This window comes from Staurois parvus, unplaced genomic scaffold, assembly GCF_062004578.1.
Source record: "Staurois parvus isolate SC_StPar_1 unplaced genomic scaffold, SC_StPar_1.0 ptg000866l, whole genome shotgun sequence".
In the NCBI taxonomy this organism is placed as follows: Eukaryota; Metazoa; Chordata; class Amphibia; order Anura; family Ranidae; genus Staurois; species Staurois parvus.
This window is the reverse complement of record NW_028318662.1, coordinates 1,143,249-1,159,142: the sequence shown is the minus strand read 5'-3', so window position 1 is coordinate 1,159,142 and position 15,894 is coordinate 1,143,249. Positions and strand designations below refer to the sequence as shown.

At 42.8% G+C, this 15,894-nt stretch overlaps 1 protein-coding gene across 18 annotated transcripts in view; it reads right to left on the bottom strand.

The window, feature by feature from the left end:
• Nucleotides 1-15,894, bottom strand: part of LOC149443234 (neurexin-2-like) — a 2,355,461-nt gene that overhangs the window by 1,288,365 nt on the left and 1,051,202 nt on the right. For 17 of the 18 annotated variants that reach the window (XM_089655720.1, XM_089655731.1, XM_089655727.1 and 14 more), the window contains one exon: nucleotides 9,118-9,279. The exons of the other annotated variant lie outside the window; for it this stretch is intronic. In XM_089655720.1, the coding sequence (XP_089511846.1) occupies nucleotides 9,118-9,279 (162 nt within the window). The remainder of the gene's footprint in view (nucleotides 1-9,117; nucleotides 9,280-15,894) is intronic. 18 annotated transcript variants of the gene reach the window in all.

Genomic DNA, 15,894 nt, shown 5'->3' with positions numbered 1-15,894 from the left:
ATAACTCTTCCAACACCCCCTTTATTTTTCTCTCCCATTCTTTCTTTTTTTTTATTCCTTGAGCTATCAGTACTCCCCTAATGTAAGCTTTATGAGCTTCCCAAACAGTAGCTATTAATAATTCCTCCGTCTCATTCAAGGTACAAAATTGTTCAATTTCATACCTTAACCTTCTCTCTATTTCAATATCTTGTATAAGTGACTCGTTTAATCTCCACATAGCCCTCCTATTCTTGTACCCACCTACCCGCAGGCTCGCTGTAAGTGGAGCATGGTCTGAGATAGACACCACTTAATATCGGGTTTAATCAATGATTTTAGATGCTCAATTAAAATATAGTCCAATCGTGAATACGATCTGTGCGCAGACGAGAAGAAGGTATAATCTCTTTCTCTAGGGTGATTCACTCTCCAAATATCTATTAGTTGATTTTGATGTAACCTCTTTTTCAACATTCTTAATTGTATGCCCTCATCTCTCTGCGCACATGATGATGTATCCATCCAGGGGCCTGTTTGGGCAGTAGACAGTAACCAGAGTGTATTTTTGTCCCTGTATTTCCCCTCTAAGGCCTAGATATCTACCCTCTGCGTCAACCAATTTCTCTTCCACTTTAAAACCTATGTTTTTTGAAAATCCAATTGCAACTCCTTTAGCCCTCTTTATTGGTGAGTCTGCATAATGCCAGTGTTGATAATTCCTTGAGTATAACTTGGTGTCATGAGTTAAGTGTGTCACTTGTAAGAAGACCACATCTATAGAATGTTGGCGTACCTCCCTCAAAACCTTATGTCTTTTAATTGAATAATTTAGTTCTTTCACATTGTAGGTCATAATATTAATCAAACTCATATCTTTTTACTGTTTCCCTTCTCTACCACTCCTCCATTTCCATGTAGACCAGCAAAACATGTTCATATGATGGACTCCTACCCTACCATCTGCCCCCCTTTCCTCCCCTCACCCCTCCCATGCTTTCCCGTTTCCCACCCCTTCCCGTTTCCCACCCCCTCCCTAACCCGAATTACCCTTAAAAACTCCCTGGCCTACATATTGCCCTGGAATCTGACGTAGGTTTCTCCCTCTGACGATTCTTATTTTAGGGTAAGACTCTAAACATGGGAGCCTAATGTGATCCCCCATTTCCAACATAAGGGATATTAAAAACGTAACCTACTAGGCCACCAGGTGTCCAACCTTATCCAAATCTCTCACTCTGGTCCCCTCACGGAAAACCCCATAAAGCGACAAGAGAAAGGGCCAGCAATGGGGGGGGGGGAGGAGAGAGAGACAAGGAGAGAGAGAAAGTGTAAGACAGCAAAAACTCTCACCCCCCCCAATCCACTCCCCCATTATTTTCTCCTCTTGTTCACTTGCCGCCAGTTATCATTTCTCAGTTCCAGTCTCTCATTAGACCCTTCCGACCATCCCACCATTTCCACAACCTGCAGTTCTAATTTTTCACAAAAGTCTCTTCTCCATCTTCACTGCAGGGGTCTGTGGTAGGCTAGATAGTAGACTTGGCCGAGGAGGAGCCTGGGGGGGATGACACCATGTTTTACTGCACCAAGTGACACCTACCCTAGTAACGCCACTGCCTGCATCTAGGACTTGAGGTAGAATCAAGACTCACTAAGTGAGAATAACTACTTGTTCTGGACTTCCTTGTCAGCTTCAGTAAAGACTGAGCCATGAAGACAGCCTCTCTAAGGGTTATGGAAACCAGGACATGTGAAGGCAGGTACACATATCGTTACATGCCTTTCTTAATGTCACTTCTGTGAGTGCATTGATTTTATAAGCATTAAAGTTTTTCTATCTGCAACACTTATTTACAGTTGTGTCCAAAATTATTCAACCCCCAATGCTGTAAAGGGGTTTAGGGACTATAGTGTACATTTGGAATTGTATTCAGAATCAAATCCTACAAGGACGTTGTAACTACCCAAATGCAACTAAAATGACATCAATTGTTTATGTAATACAGTAGTAAATGGTTCTTATGTGGTTTCTTCATTGCCACAATTATTCAACCCCTTAAAGACTACCACTCTGAAGAACAGAGGTTCATACAGGTGCTTTCCATCAGGTATTGAAAACACCTGTGGATGTCACCGAGCAGCAATCAAGCATAATAAGCACCAATTAGGCAGCTTTAAAATGACTGTGATACTCAGCTCCTTCTAGACATTTACTGGTGTGGTTACAAACATGGTGAAGGCAAGAGAATGGTCCAGGAAGACAAGAGAAGAGGTGATTTCTCTTCACAGGAAGGGCAATGGCTATAAGAAGATTGCAAAGATGTTAAACATACCAAGAGACACCTTAGGAAGCATCATTCGCAAATTCAAGGCAAAGGGCACTGTTGAAACGCTACCTGGTCGTGGCAGAAAGAAGATGCTGACTTCGACTGCTGTGCGCTACCTGAAGCGTAGAGTGGAGAGAAGTCCCCGTGTGACTGCTGAGGAACTGAGAAAAGATTTGTCAGATGTGGGTACAGAAGTTTCAGCCCAGACAATAAGACGCACACTGCGTAATGAAGGCCTCCGTGCCAGAACTCCCAGGCGTACCCCCTTGCTGTCTCCAAAGAATAAGAAGAGTCGACTGCAGTATGCCAAAAGCCATGTGGACAAACCACAAAAGTTGTGGGATAGTGTTCTGTGGACTGATGAAACAAAATTAGAACTGTTTGGGCCCATGGATCAACGCTATGTTTGGAGGAGGAAGAACAAGGCCTATGATGAAAAGAACACCTTGCCTACTGTGAAGCATGGTGGAGGGTCAATCATGCTTTGGGGCTGTTTTGCTTCTGCAGGTACAGGGAAGCTTCAGCGTGTGCAAGGTACCATGAATTCTCTTCAGTACCAGGAGATATTGGATGGAAACGTGATGCAGTCCGTCACACACCTGAGGCTTGGGAGACGTTGGACCTTTCAACAGGACAATGATCCCAAGCATACCTCCAAGTCCACTAGAGCATGGTTGCAGAGGAAAGGCTGGAACATTTTGGAGTGGCCATCGCAGTCACCAGACTTAAATCCGATTGAGAACCTCTGGTGGGACTTAAAGAAAGCAGTTGCAGTGCGCAAGCCTAAGAATGTGACTGAACTGGAGGCCTTTGCCCATGAAGAATGGGCGAAGATACCCGTAGATCGCTGCAAGACACTTGTGTCAAGCTATGCTTCACGTTTAAAAGCTGTTATAACTGTAAAAGGATGCTGTACTAAGTACTAAGATTGAATGTCACTTGGGGGTTGAATAAAACTGATAATGCTGTGAGCACAGAAAAGACATTTGTGGTTATTTCATTATAACTGTTATGTTATATTTGTCTGACCTACAAGTGCCTCTTTAATGTAAATGTAAGCAAGATGACTGAATGATCAAAAGCAATGTCAAACTGGCCAAAACACTCAATTTCAGTGGGGGTTGAATAATTTTGGCCACAACTGTATTTATTATTTATTTATTACAGGTACTTATATAGCGCCGTCAATTTTACGCAGCGCTTTACATATATATATTATACATTCACATCAGTCCCTAACCCTCAAGGGGTGTACAATCTAACGTCTCTAACTCATATACAAGGGCCAATTTTAGACAGGATCCAATTAACCTACCAGCATGTCTTTAGAGTGTGGGAGGAAACCGGAGTACCCGGAGGAAACCCATGCAGGCACAGGGAGAACATGCAAACTCCAGGCAGGAGGTGCCGTGGCTGGGATTCGAACCAACAACCCTAGTGCTGCCAGGTGGAAGTGCTGACCATTTAGCCACTGTGCTGCCAAGTGCCAGCACTTAGCTTGCACTTGTCCCCTTCCCTGCTTGTGTTCATTACCCAGGTGTTGACAGTGTGATCCAGCAACAAGGACAAATTTTGCATTTTGAAGATGGACAGATGAAGATGAAGGACAGAAATGGCCTTGTGTAAAGGTAATGGTGGTGGGGTATCAACCACTGAGGGGCATGACAGACAATAAGCTAGCACTCAGGTGCTGAACATGGCTTTTGTTTAAAGGTGCAGCTTCTTTTTCATTCCTGCAAGGAGTGTGACAGTGCCTAGTGAAGACAGTGGGGTGGGTGATAATGAGTGCTGAGGTTCCAGCCTTTGTGTCCCAGTCTAACTAAAGGCTTCTAAGAAACCAATAAACCTTTTCTCTCTCCCCCTGAATGCAGCAGAGGTACCGTATTTGCCGGCGTATAAGACGACTTTTTGACCCTTGAAAATCTTCTCAAAAGTCGGTACACATGTTTAGGGGGGCTGCGGCATTAAGTACAGGGGTTTGCAGGGGCTGATGTCTCTTACCTGGATCCAGTCCCACGACGGTCCGGTCCAGGAAGCGCGGCGTCTCCTTCAGTTCGGCCACTGGATGTTCGTGCGGCTGCTCGGCTCCGCCTCCTCACCGGTGATTGGCCGCCTGAACTGTAGCTCAGGAAAGGCACACAGGCAGCCAATCACCGGCGAGGGGGCGGAGCCGAGAGGCCCCGCGAAAATTGAGTGCCGGAGCAGCAGGTAAGTGTTCTGTGTAGAGGTGCTGCTGCAACCACATATGCTGGCTGCAGCAGCACCATACGAGAACAGGGTCAGCAAGTCTCAGTGGGAGGAATAGTGCCCCATCATTGGTGTCACTGATACCAATGATGGGGCACTATTCCTCCCACTGACACCAACGATGGGGCACTATTCCTCCCCCCCACTGACACCAATGATGGGGCACTATTCCCCCCCCCACTGACACCAACGATGGGGCACTATTCCATCCCCCACTGACACCAATGATGGGGCACTATTCCTCCCACTGACATCAATGATGGGGCACTATTCCTCCCACTGACACCAATGATGGGGCACTATTCCTGCCACTGATACCAATGATGGGGCACCATTCCTGCCACTGATACCAATGATGGGGCACCTATTCCCCCCACTGATACCAATGATGGGGCACTATTCCTCCCACTGATACCAATGATGGGGCACTATTCCTGCCACTGATACCAATGATGGGGCACTATTCCTCCCACTGACACCAATGATGGGGCACTGTTCCTCCCACTGACACCAATGATGGAGCACTATTCCTCCACTGATACCAATGATGGGGCACTATTCCTGCCACTAATGCCAATGATGGGGCACTATTCCTGCCACTAATACCAATGATGGGGCACTATTCCTCCCACTGACATCAATGATGGGGCACTATTCCTCCCACTGGTGTGCATTGGAAGAGGGGTAGTCTTATACGGCGAGTATAGCCCAAACACTACATTTTAGCAGGAAAAGTAGGGGGGTCGTCTTATACGCCCAGTCGTCTTATACGCCGGCAAATACGGTACTTGCCAAGGCACAGGGGGATGTGGGGGAAAGAGGATGTAGCAACTAATTAAGGAAGATAAAGCTCATGTTGCCAAGTTTTCTCTTTCAGGTGCTGCTCACAGGTCTGTGGTGGAGCTTCATAAAGATGGTCAAGCACGTAGTGGCTGCGACTCTTGATATGACCGTGTGTGTGCTGCAGACAGGGTACTGCCTTTGCCTGTGTGCCAGTGCCACCAAATGGAATGTGATGGTTGCTCCCATCTGTCCTCTGGGATGTGCCTCTGCCCTTCAACAAACTATATTTCATTCAGCATGTCCTTGCTTATCCACATCTGTCTCTCTCTCAGAGCTAACCTCTTTTACTCCGCACGGCATAGAATTGTGATCTTTTAAAATATTCTTCACTGCCTCTTTGCCACTGGAACCTATGTCACAGAATGTGTCAGTTGCTGGAATTTTCCTGCTGCTGTCTGCCAGCTGTCCCCTGCCTGACTCACTGACTCAGAAAAAGTATGCAGTACATGAAACCAGAGTGAATGTAGAACATATGCTCTATGTACATATTCCAAGTCAATGATTTAGAGAGGATTAAAGCCAAATGTTCATTGTTGCAACAAGCATTTTCAAATATATATCAGAAATAGCAGGTTCCATATTAATCTCATGAAATACACATTCATAGAAGCAATTCACCAAAAAGTTTAACTAGGATTGTATATACTGAATTTCTAATATAATATTATGAATGTATAATAAGTTTCAGTAGTGAAATTATTTAAAATGTCAATCTATTCTAGCTTTTGCATTGATGACTGAAAGGTAACCAATCAGAAAATTGTTTGGCTTCGTAGTACTGGGTAATGCTACTGAATTGCAGAATCGTATTTGTCGACAAGATGGAGTTGCCAATTAGACCTGTCCAACTGTGACTGGATTACAAATAAATACATGGCCCATAAGCACCTGAGAGAAGGAGGGGCCATATAAAAGTAAAAGCTCAGAAAGGAGCTGGGCAGTTGGGGGAAGTGCACCAATCAGGTAGGATTGAGAGAGCTGTGCTGTGTGTCAAGCTGGGCTGTGCCAAACCATGCTGTGTCAAGCTGTGCAGTGCTCGAGAGAAAGAGAGAGCGGTTTTCTGTGCCTGAACGCTGGAACCAGTAGACTGATCTGAGCAGACATTCACTTCAATAATTGCTGTCCCAGTCATTACCACATCTACCGCTGTCTGCTGTACTACTGCATAAGGGAGCCCCCACCTCACAAACCACTTGCTGCCATTGGAGGACTGCCTGCAGAGTAATCCGTTGAGAGGGTATCTGATCCGCATTGCAGTTCCAACCACTTGTTAACCCTTTTTTTCAATATAAATTTCTTTAAGTGCCATTTTCCTCCACCAACACTTTGCCTCAAGAGTACAGTCACATTTGCAATTGCACCCATCACTAAGCAGGTGCCATCAAAGTAAAAAATAGAGCAATAGTACTCCAGAACACTGACTTTGCTTTGTTATTCATCTACTTCTCATGGCTGTATAGTACTTAGTCCTGGTATGCTCAAATGCTGCTCCCTGTGAACTTGCACCAGTTTTTGCATTGCTGCCATAAGGTGTCTACACATCTACTGAGCCCACGCTTACACCAGACTGCTGTTAAATGTCACATTTTGAGCCATCGTCATCATCCTGCGTGCCAATGGTCTTAAAGGGCTCAAACATAGCTGGCAGAAGTTTTCCATAAAGACTTGACAAAGTCACTCCATATCTGAGGGCAGAACTGAGTAGCTGTTAACTGAGTTTATATTTGTAGGCCTAAAACTAGCCCCTTTAAAAGTTTTCAAGTAACTTCGTCTGCTACATATTTCATAATTCTCTTGGTCACTTGAGTAGCAATCTCTCTTACAGAGAGATAATGTTTATGCTCCTAATACTATAGTATAAGTTGGGTTTGACTCTAGAGGTGCCTGTGTTGAGTGAGTACACTGTATCTGTTACTGTTGTATTTACATGCATTGGTATTGATCTGCTCTGTTATATTTGTGACTTTAAAGCGGAACTCCACCCAAAAGGGGAAGTTCCACTTGTCTGCTTCCCCCCCACTGAGACATTTCACACTTTTTGGGGGGGAGCGTGTACCTGGTTTTGACAGGTACCCGTTCCCACTTCCGGGTCAGATTACCGTGGCAATCTGAGCCAGAAGTTCGGCCCTCCCTAATCCCTGCAGCCTTCTGGGACACTTCACAGGTCCCAGAAGACTGCGGCCCATTCACAAACTGCAGCACTCCACACATGCGCAGTAGCAGACCAGCTGTGAACCTGCAAGGCTTCACTTCCATTTTCCTTTACTGATGATGACGGTGCTAGCACCCAAAGCCAACTATATAATCTTCTCAGGTGAGGACATTGCTGGACCCCTGGATAGGTAAGTGCCCTTGTATTAAAAGTCAACAGCTGCTGACTTTTAATTTTTTTTGGGGGGGAGCCTGGAGCTCCACTTTAACCTGTCAATACAGGGGAGAGATTTACTAAAACTGGAGCACTCAGAATCTGATGCAGCTGTGCATGGTAGCCAATCACTTCTAACTTCAGCTTGTCAATAAAGTTTTGAAAATAAAACCTGGAAAAAGATTGTTTTATATGCAGAGCTCCACCATATTTTGCATCCTCCAGTTTAGGAAATGTCCCCCAGACTGTTTATCTTTAGTGTGTTAAATTCTTGTACATCTGCTGTGACTTTTCAAACTAGGTATTCTGATGGTGTCAATGAGGGTAAGGCAATCTAAGGCTAGAAAGGGCAGAGGATCCAAAAATTACTAGAGGCTCCTGCAGGGGTAGTGCTACAGTTCAGTTTAATCCTGACAATTCTCTTATATAGGTCCATGCACATGGGGCTTTTATAGGCATATTTTATTCCCAGTGTAATCTCCACTGCTCAGGAAGCTGCGCGCATCATGAACAACCTGCCATTAAATGGAATGGCTGTCTGTGGCTGTCCTCTTGGAAACACATGTGCACTCAACATGTTTCCTGAACTTTTGTGTTTGGAAAATACATCAGACGCACATGCACTGGTAAATACAAATGCAAACACAGAATCAGCCACATACAGCAATTCACTTGTATGACAGGGTAAACAGTATACAAACATCTAAACTGTGATTCTAGCATAAGGAAAAGACTGATTTCAATTCTAGGTCTCTTAAGATAACACGCATCCACTCAATGAAGTCAGACAAGAAGCAGTTTAACCATAACCTGCTTAAGTTACTGTTAGAGCTGTAAGGATGTGGACCACCCTTCCACAGGTGGTGTTGTCAGATAAGAGTGTAGATAAATTAATCCCTTAGCATTGTGCAAGGATCTAGGGTATGGTAGTGTTATAAACATATACACACCCACATGTTCAGCCTTACCAAAATTGTAACCATGTTACATGGCAGGTGTAGCTGCTGATGAGTTTGGACAAAGGAAGCTCAATTTGTAGGTCCTCTTATTTAAAAAAAACCCACATTTCTCTAAACAGTAGTCCTTAGGAATATTTTGGTATTTTTATACTAACCACCTTACACAGTACCATTTTGTGTGTTCAATATATTTTATTTTCTGTATATTTTATTTGGTCCGCAGTTTTCATTGTTTTGTGTACAAAGGCTATGAAGGCTAAATCTTTGTTCTTCAATCAGATTCAGTACACATTAACACTTTACATTTTGCTTATAAGTATTGATGTAAACACAATTATATGCCTAACATGTATTAATTTATAGATTAATATAATATAGTTGTTATAATACTCACATCCTTGAGGCACCCCATAAAGTTGTTACTGACAGGGGACCCAGGGAGATCAGCTGTGTTTGGACTGCCCCCGATGTAGAAGAAGTCATCACTTCCCAGCATGGTGTAGTCTTCTTGAGTGTAGCCAGTTGAAGTGAGAATCCCATCAACCGAAATAGTGACCTGTAAGTCAAGGTGCACAGCAGACAAAAGGAAAGAGAATGGGAGAGATAGAAAGAAAAAGAGAGAGTGTAGGGAATTTGGAGACAGATTCAAAAAAAGAAAGAAAGTGGGGAAGAAGGAAAGGAGAGTAAAAAGACAAAAATTAGGTGAAGGCAATCAAAGCTGTTGCTGTCTCACCATTTTCATGTCTGTTCTGTCTCTGAGGCAAGACCAGCTCTTCACCAAAGGAGAAATGAACAAAGGATCATATAAAAGAGTGGTATATAGTTTCAGGAATAGAGAAAAAATGCAACTGGGTATGGAAAACTGTAAATGTGAAGCATGAGTATAAAAAAAGGGTGAGAGAAAAGATCGTGAAAGGAAAAGGGTAAAAAATAATGTAGAAGGGAGAAATTCTTTTGTGGGAATTTGCAAGTGGTAGATGTAGAGGTGGGACTATTTTTAGCTATACAGCTCCAATAATCAAAAGTGTTTGATGTCCTTTCCTGAGTTGGTAATCTTCTCAAATGTCTTCAACTGCCTACATCACTAGCTTTAATGCTGGGCAGAACTATTTATTGATTTGGCAAAACAGATCTTACATTGGCTTACCCAGATATTTCTCAAGCCTCTGGAGATTGGCCACAATATATTCTTTCCAACTTTGCAAAGTGAAGTGTTCATTTCTGGTATTACTCTGTCAACTAGTTCTGTTCTGCATGTCAGAAGACCTATGTGATTGATCAAAGGTGGTCACTGTCATTTACATATATCTTGCTCTATTTCCAAATCCAGCTGAGTTATCCAAACTCAAAATATACTGTACTGTAAAGTTATTTTAAGTACACATTGATGTTTTTGGAAGTACTGGTTTACTAAATTTTCTTGTTTTAAACACAAAATGTATTTAAAGCCCAGCTCAGCCACAAATTAAATGGTAATTAAATTCAGCTCTCACCTCATTCAGAAAAAATCCACCACTTTCTTTTTTGGCACCCTATTTTAATGCAGGTTTCAATGAAGCCTGTTTATGCACACAAGTCAGTTTTCTGTCAGGAAGACTGGTCACACTAGCCAGCTACCTGTGTGCTGGGTGAATTGTCTTCTCAGTGTCTCTTTGTAGCTTCCTGACATCAATGCTGGCGCACGTATGTGTATGTATCTGTACTATAGTGGTGTATGTATCTACACTCCCAGCACCATCTTGCTTGCTCATTCTATGGGGCACTGGACACATCAGAAATGATGCCTCCTACATGAAATATTTGGACTGGGATACAGCAATTAAAAAAAGAAACAGTAGGTGAGATTACAGAGGGCAACAAGGAGGAATGCCTTTATTAGCTACCTATAAGTATGGATTTAAAATAAAATAGAAATTTCCCCTGAACTTGGCTAGGTAAGTCAATGATCTAAATATTTGCTGGGCAGGAGTACTTATTACTTATTAAGTAAATAACCTCCGTTTAGTTAGCACACCATAACTTGGCTGTGTGTTTTAATGATAGTTTTCCATTTGTTGCTACTGCCATTTCATTCCAGTTCTGAATCTCTGTCTCAAAATAAAAAATGATCTGACTTTTAGTGCTATTATGTAATGCAACTTGGAAGCTACTTCCAAGTGGTTTGTAAATACTATGGGAATTGTTCTGGAATCGCACCAAAGTAATACAGGAACCTTTTCCACAATTGCACCGTGCTGAATTTCATTGATGTGTACCATTGAAAACAATGTGATTTCCATTGTTATGCAATTATGTGTGACTCAAGTCACATCTAAAATTGCACTAGTGTGAATGGAGCCTCAGAATTCCATAACAGAAATGTTTATTGGAAAGTATAAATAGTAAACTGCACTGCAGGATTTTGCATGATGGGATATTATTATGTAGGGCTCTGTTATGATTGTATTAAGGTGACATATTTCCAGTATAAGTAAGAACATGTTCACAGCTTTGTTGTGTTTATTAATGTCATTTTGCAGCCACTGTTAGTAACACATGGACATGCAGTTAGCATATAAAGTAACACTGTGCTGGTGTTTTCATTTTAAGTAACATCTATTTCTCACAAGAAAATATGAACAAACTGCACTTACATTAACATGTAATAATACAGACTGTCAAACCAGATAAAGACCAAAGGGTCCATCTAGACCACTTACTTTTCTTGTTGAAATGGTTTACTGTTATCAAACTGTATGAAAATAGCCTGCACTGTTGTCATAAGTCATAGGTACTGAGGATAATTATACTTCTTGGGTAGATTAGACTTAGTGAAAAAAGCATACCAGGCATAAGGGCCTCACAAACCACTGAATGGTGATGCTGTTATTATGAAGGCAAAATTTAAGGCTGTGTCTCTCCATCCAGTTAAATGGGGAGGTAAAGGGTTAACATATATATATATATATAAAGATATAGAGCATGCTGCATTTAGTAAATACCAGATTTTCAATGCCAACTGGATGTAACAAAGAGTAGCAAAGTATTCCAAATGTAGGGGGAATACAGTGCTTATTAAAGCGGAGTTCCACTCACTCTTTTAAAAAATAAAAGTCAGCAGCTACAAAAACTGTAGCTGCTGACTTTTAAAAAACAGCCACTCACCTGTCCCACGATCCCAAGGTGCCCTGCCGCAGCCTGTTTCACCGGCCGTCCTGTATTCCAGGCGCCGGCAGTGTGGGCACCTGGCTGTGACAGCTCCCGGCTTCACAGCTGGGTGCCCACTGCACATGCGCAAGTAGCGCTGCGCTTCCTGAATGGCCCTGTCGTCTTCTGGGACCTGTCACATGTTCCACAAGACTATGGAGAAGGAGGATAGGAGGACAACTTCCGCTTCCGATAGCCTAGGCAATCGCAGCGGAAGTGGGAGCGGGTACTTGTCAATTTCGTGTACCCCCTCCCTCCACTCCCCAAAGGTGCCAATCCTTAATGGGGAGCGGGGGACCAATCTTTAAAGCGGAACTTCCCCTTTTGGGTGGAACTCCGCTATAAGGTTAATGCTCCTATTGCCTTTTTTGTTTGTTTTGTTTTCTATTTGATAAATTCTATATTCCATACACCATATGCTAGATTGTCCTTTATTACATTTTTTTGCTAATATTATTTTAATCAAAATAACTTTATTAGCTACCAAATCATAACTACTGCCTAGTGAAATCCATAAATTATGCTGCAACAAGTTCTGCTATGCACATTTGGATAAGAGCCCTTCATAGCATTCTGAACGTGATTGTATTCTATAAAATCCTGACCTTATCATTTGGCTGAAAGGTTTGCAATCAAGTTTGGAAGGTTGTTGATAAAGCTAGATAACTGTAACACAGACGTATATTGATAACTAATTTAGTGTCATTATTGAAACACTGCTTTACAACCAACCTAGTCAAACTACAATTAGCCTCCTGCAACTGTTGAGATATATTTAAATACAATATGACAAAAAAAGACAGACTGCAGCATTCCCTACCTAGGTCTGGAGTCACTGGGTAGTTATATCAATACACAAAGACAAGAAAACTTTTCACCCTCTTCATGCCAGTGGTGAAGATAGACATTCTTTCACCTGGGACAAAGACTTAAGTTCAGAGCCTATCCCCGGGAGAGAAGTTCTCCATCCATACATTCCCAGCCCTCTGCCTAGTGAAAGAATTTCAAGTGTAATAAATACATAAATAAGCCATAGGATGGTAATAATAATAATATATACTGTATATTAGTAGTTTCAAAGTTTTGGTAATAGTGACTCGCTGCACATGTAGCATGAAGGCCTACACAATCACCATGTAGGTGAGGTTTGAATGAGGCAATTTCAAATCTTACTTACATAGTGAATTAGGAGGGATGATGCCAGGAAAGAAGAAGTGAGCCAAGAAGCAGGTCTTTAACTACTTGCCCTCCAGAGGATTTATCCCCCCTTCCTGACCAGGCCATTTTATGTGATATGGCATTGCGTTACTTTAACTGAAAATTGCGCGGTCATGCAACACTGTACATAAATGAAATGTATGTCCTTTTTTTTCCACAAATAGAGCTTTCTTTGGGTGTATTTTATCACCTCTGCATTTTTTATTTTTGCACTGTAAACAAAAAAAATTACAGTTTTGAAAAAAACCCCAATAGTTTTAACTTTTTACTATTAAACATGTCCAATAAAAAAAATGTTAAAAATCACATTTTGTCATAAATTTAGGCCAAAATGTATTCTGCTACATGTCTTTGCTAAAAAAATCCCAATATGTGTAAATTAATTAAAAATTATAGCGTCTACAAATGGTGGTATAAATACTGGAATTTTAATTTTTTTTTATACTATTAATGACGGCGATCAGCGACTAATATCAGGACTGCAGGACTGTGGCGGGCATTCTGACACTGGGTGGGAACTGACTAACTGCCACTGACATCCCCAGTGACATTAATACAGTGATCAGTGCTAATACATAGCACTGACACTGTACTAAGAACACTGGGCAGGAAGGGGTTAACTTTTGGGTGATCAAAGGGTTAACTGTGTGCTGTGTGTGTCTTACTAAAATGGTATGGACATGCACCCATCCCCTCGTGAACCACACCACCAGGCCACACACCATCAACATGGGGGGATACTTTGTTGAAGAAGACGAGGGCCTCTTTACATTCCTGGCCAGTTGGTTGTGGGATGCATGAAGGTAAAAAACCTTCACCCTTTACAACCACTTTAAATATAATAGAGCCTGATCAGCAGGGGGCATTGTCTGGTGGAAGATGGAGTGAAGGCTGGAGTGTGGAGCATGGGAGGGGGCCCAAGAGAGAGGGGCCTACCAACAGGCAGGAGCTGAAGGTTCTTATTAAGGTAGGTTCTTATTAAGAACTCTAAAAAAGACATTTTTCTTAATTTAACTGAAATGCCTTGTGGTTTTACAAATATGTAGTTAGTTATCCAGAGTCAGGGCTCTGTTGTTCTTTGCTAGTTTCTTCTTACTGTTCTGCTGGTTTTCCAGGACGGCTGTCTTCTCCTGCTCAAGAACAAGAAGATCCATTAGTTTTTATGAAGAAGATCCATTTATGAAGAAGGTTGATTTCAGGACTCTGTGCAGGTCAGTCAAGTTCCTCCACCTCAAACTCGCTCATCCATGTTTTTATGGACCTTGCTTTATGCAGTGGTGCGCAATAATTTTGGACCAGGAAAGGGCAATCCCCAAACTGTTTCCACAAAGTTGGAAGCAGGAAATTGTCCACAATGTCTTGGTATGCTGATGCCTTGCCTTAAGAGCTCCCTTCACTAGAACTACGGGGCCAAGCCTAACCCCTGAAAAACAACTCCACACCATAATCCCCCCCCCACCAAACTTTACACTTGTCACAGTGCAGTCAGGCAACTACCATTCTCCTGGCAACTACCAAACCCAGACACGTCCATCAGATTGCCAGAGATAGAAGCATGATTTGTCACTCCAGAGAACATGTCTCCACTGCTCTAGAGTCCAGTGGCAGCATGCTTTACACCACTGCTTCTGACACTTTGCATTGCACTTGGTGATGTAAGGATTGGATGCAGTTGCTCGGCCATGGAAACCCATTCCATGAAGTTCTCTACGCACAGTTGTTGTGCTAACCTGAAGGCCACACAAAGTTTGAAGGTCTTTAGCTATTGACTCTGCAGACAGTTAGCGACTTCTGCGCACTTTGAGTTTTAGCATGCGCTGAACCTGCTCTGTCATTTTACGTGGCCTGCCACTTCGTGGCTGAGTTGCTGTTGTTCCCAGTTACTACCACTTTGTTATAATACCACTAACTGTTGACCGTGGAATATTTAGTAGCAAGAAAATTTCATGGATGGGCTTATTGCACAGGTGGCAACCTATCACGGTACCACGCTTGAATTCACTGATCTCACTGATCTCCATTCTTTCACAAATGTTTGTAGAAGCAGCCTGCATGCCTATGTGCTTGGTTTTATACACGTGGCCATGGAGGTGATTGAAACACCTGAATCCAATGATTTAGAGGGGTGTCCCAATACTTTTGGCAATATAGTGTATGTGTTTCTGGTTCTTTTGCCTGCTGTTAGCTCCACTATAGTCAGGTTGTGCACATGTTATTTGTTGGCATATGTAAACATGAAATATATGTATATTATATTTTTTTTCTACTTATTTATTTGCATTTATCCCGCCTCCAAGTGTGTTTCCTTTTCCCCCTTCCCTTGTTTCTGTTTGGGATGATGCCTGGCTCAGGAACCTTTTTTTTCTGTTTGTGTTCCCCAGCCAATGAGGACATGCCTGTTTTCTAGGGTGTGTGTGTGTGGGGGGGGGGGGGTGAGTGTAGCACCCCTCAAGTTTAGCTAGGGAGAGTTAGTTTTTTTTTTTTTGCCAGACGCTGGTAACAGCCTGGGATGAGTCAGCCAGGGCTGGGGGCGCTTGAGAAGTTTCTGGAAGGCAGTGGGTGAAGTGAGGAGGGGATAATCTGCATGCTCAAGGGACTCTGACCAATCCCCAAGCAGGGGGATTGGCATGGGGTCAGAGTGGCCCTTAAGTATGAGAGAACCTGATCAGCAGGGAGCAGTGTTGGGTGGAAGATGGCATGAAGGCTGGAATGTGGAGCCTGGAAGGGGGCCCAGGAGAGAGGCCTACCTTCTGGCAGAAGTTGAAAG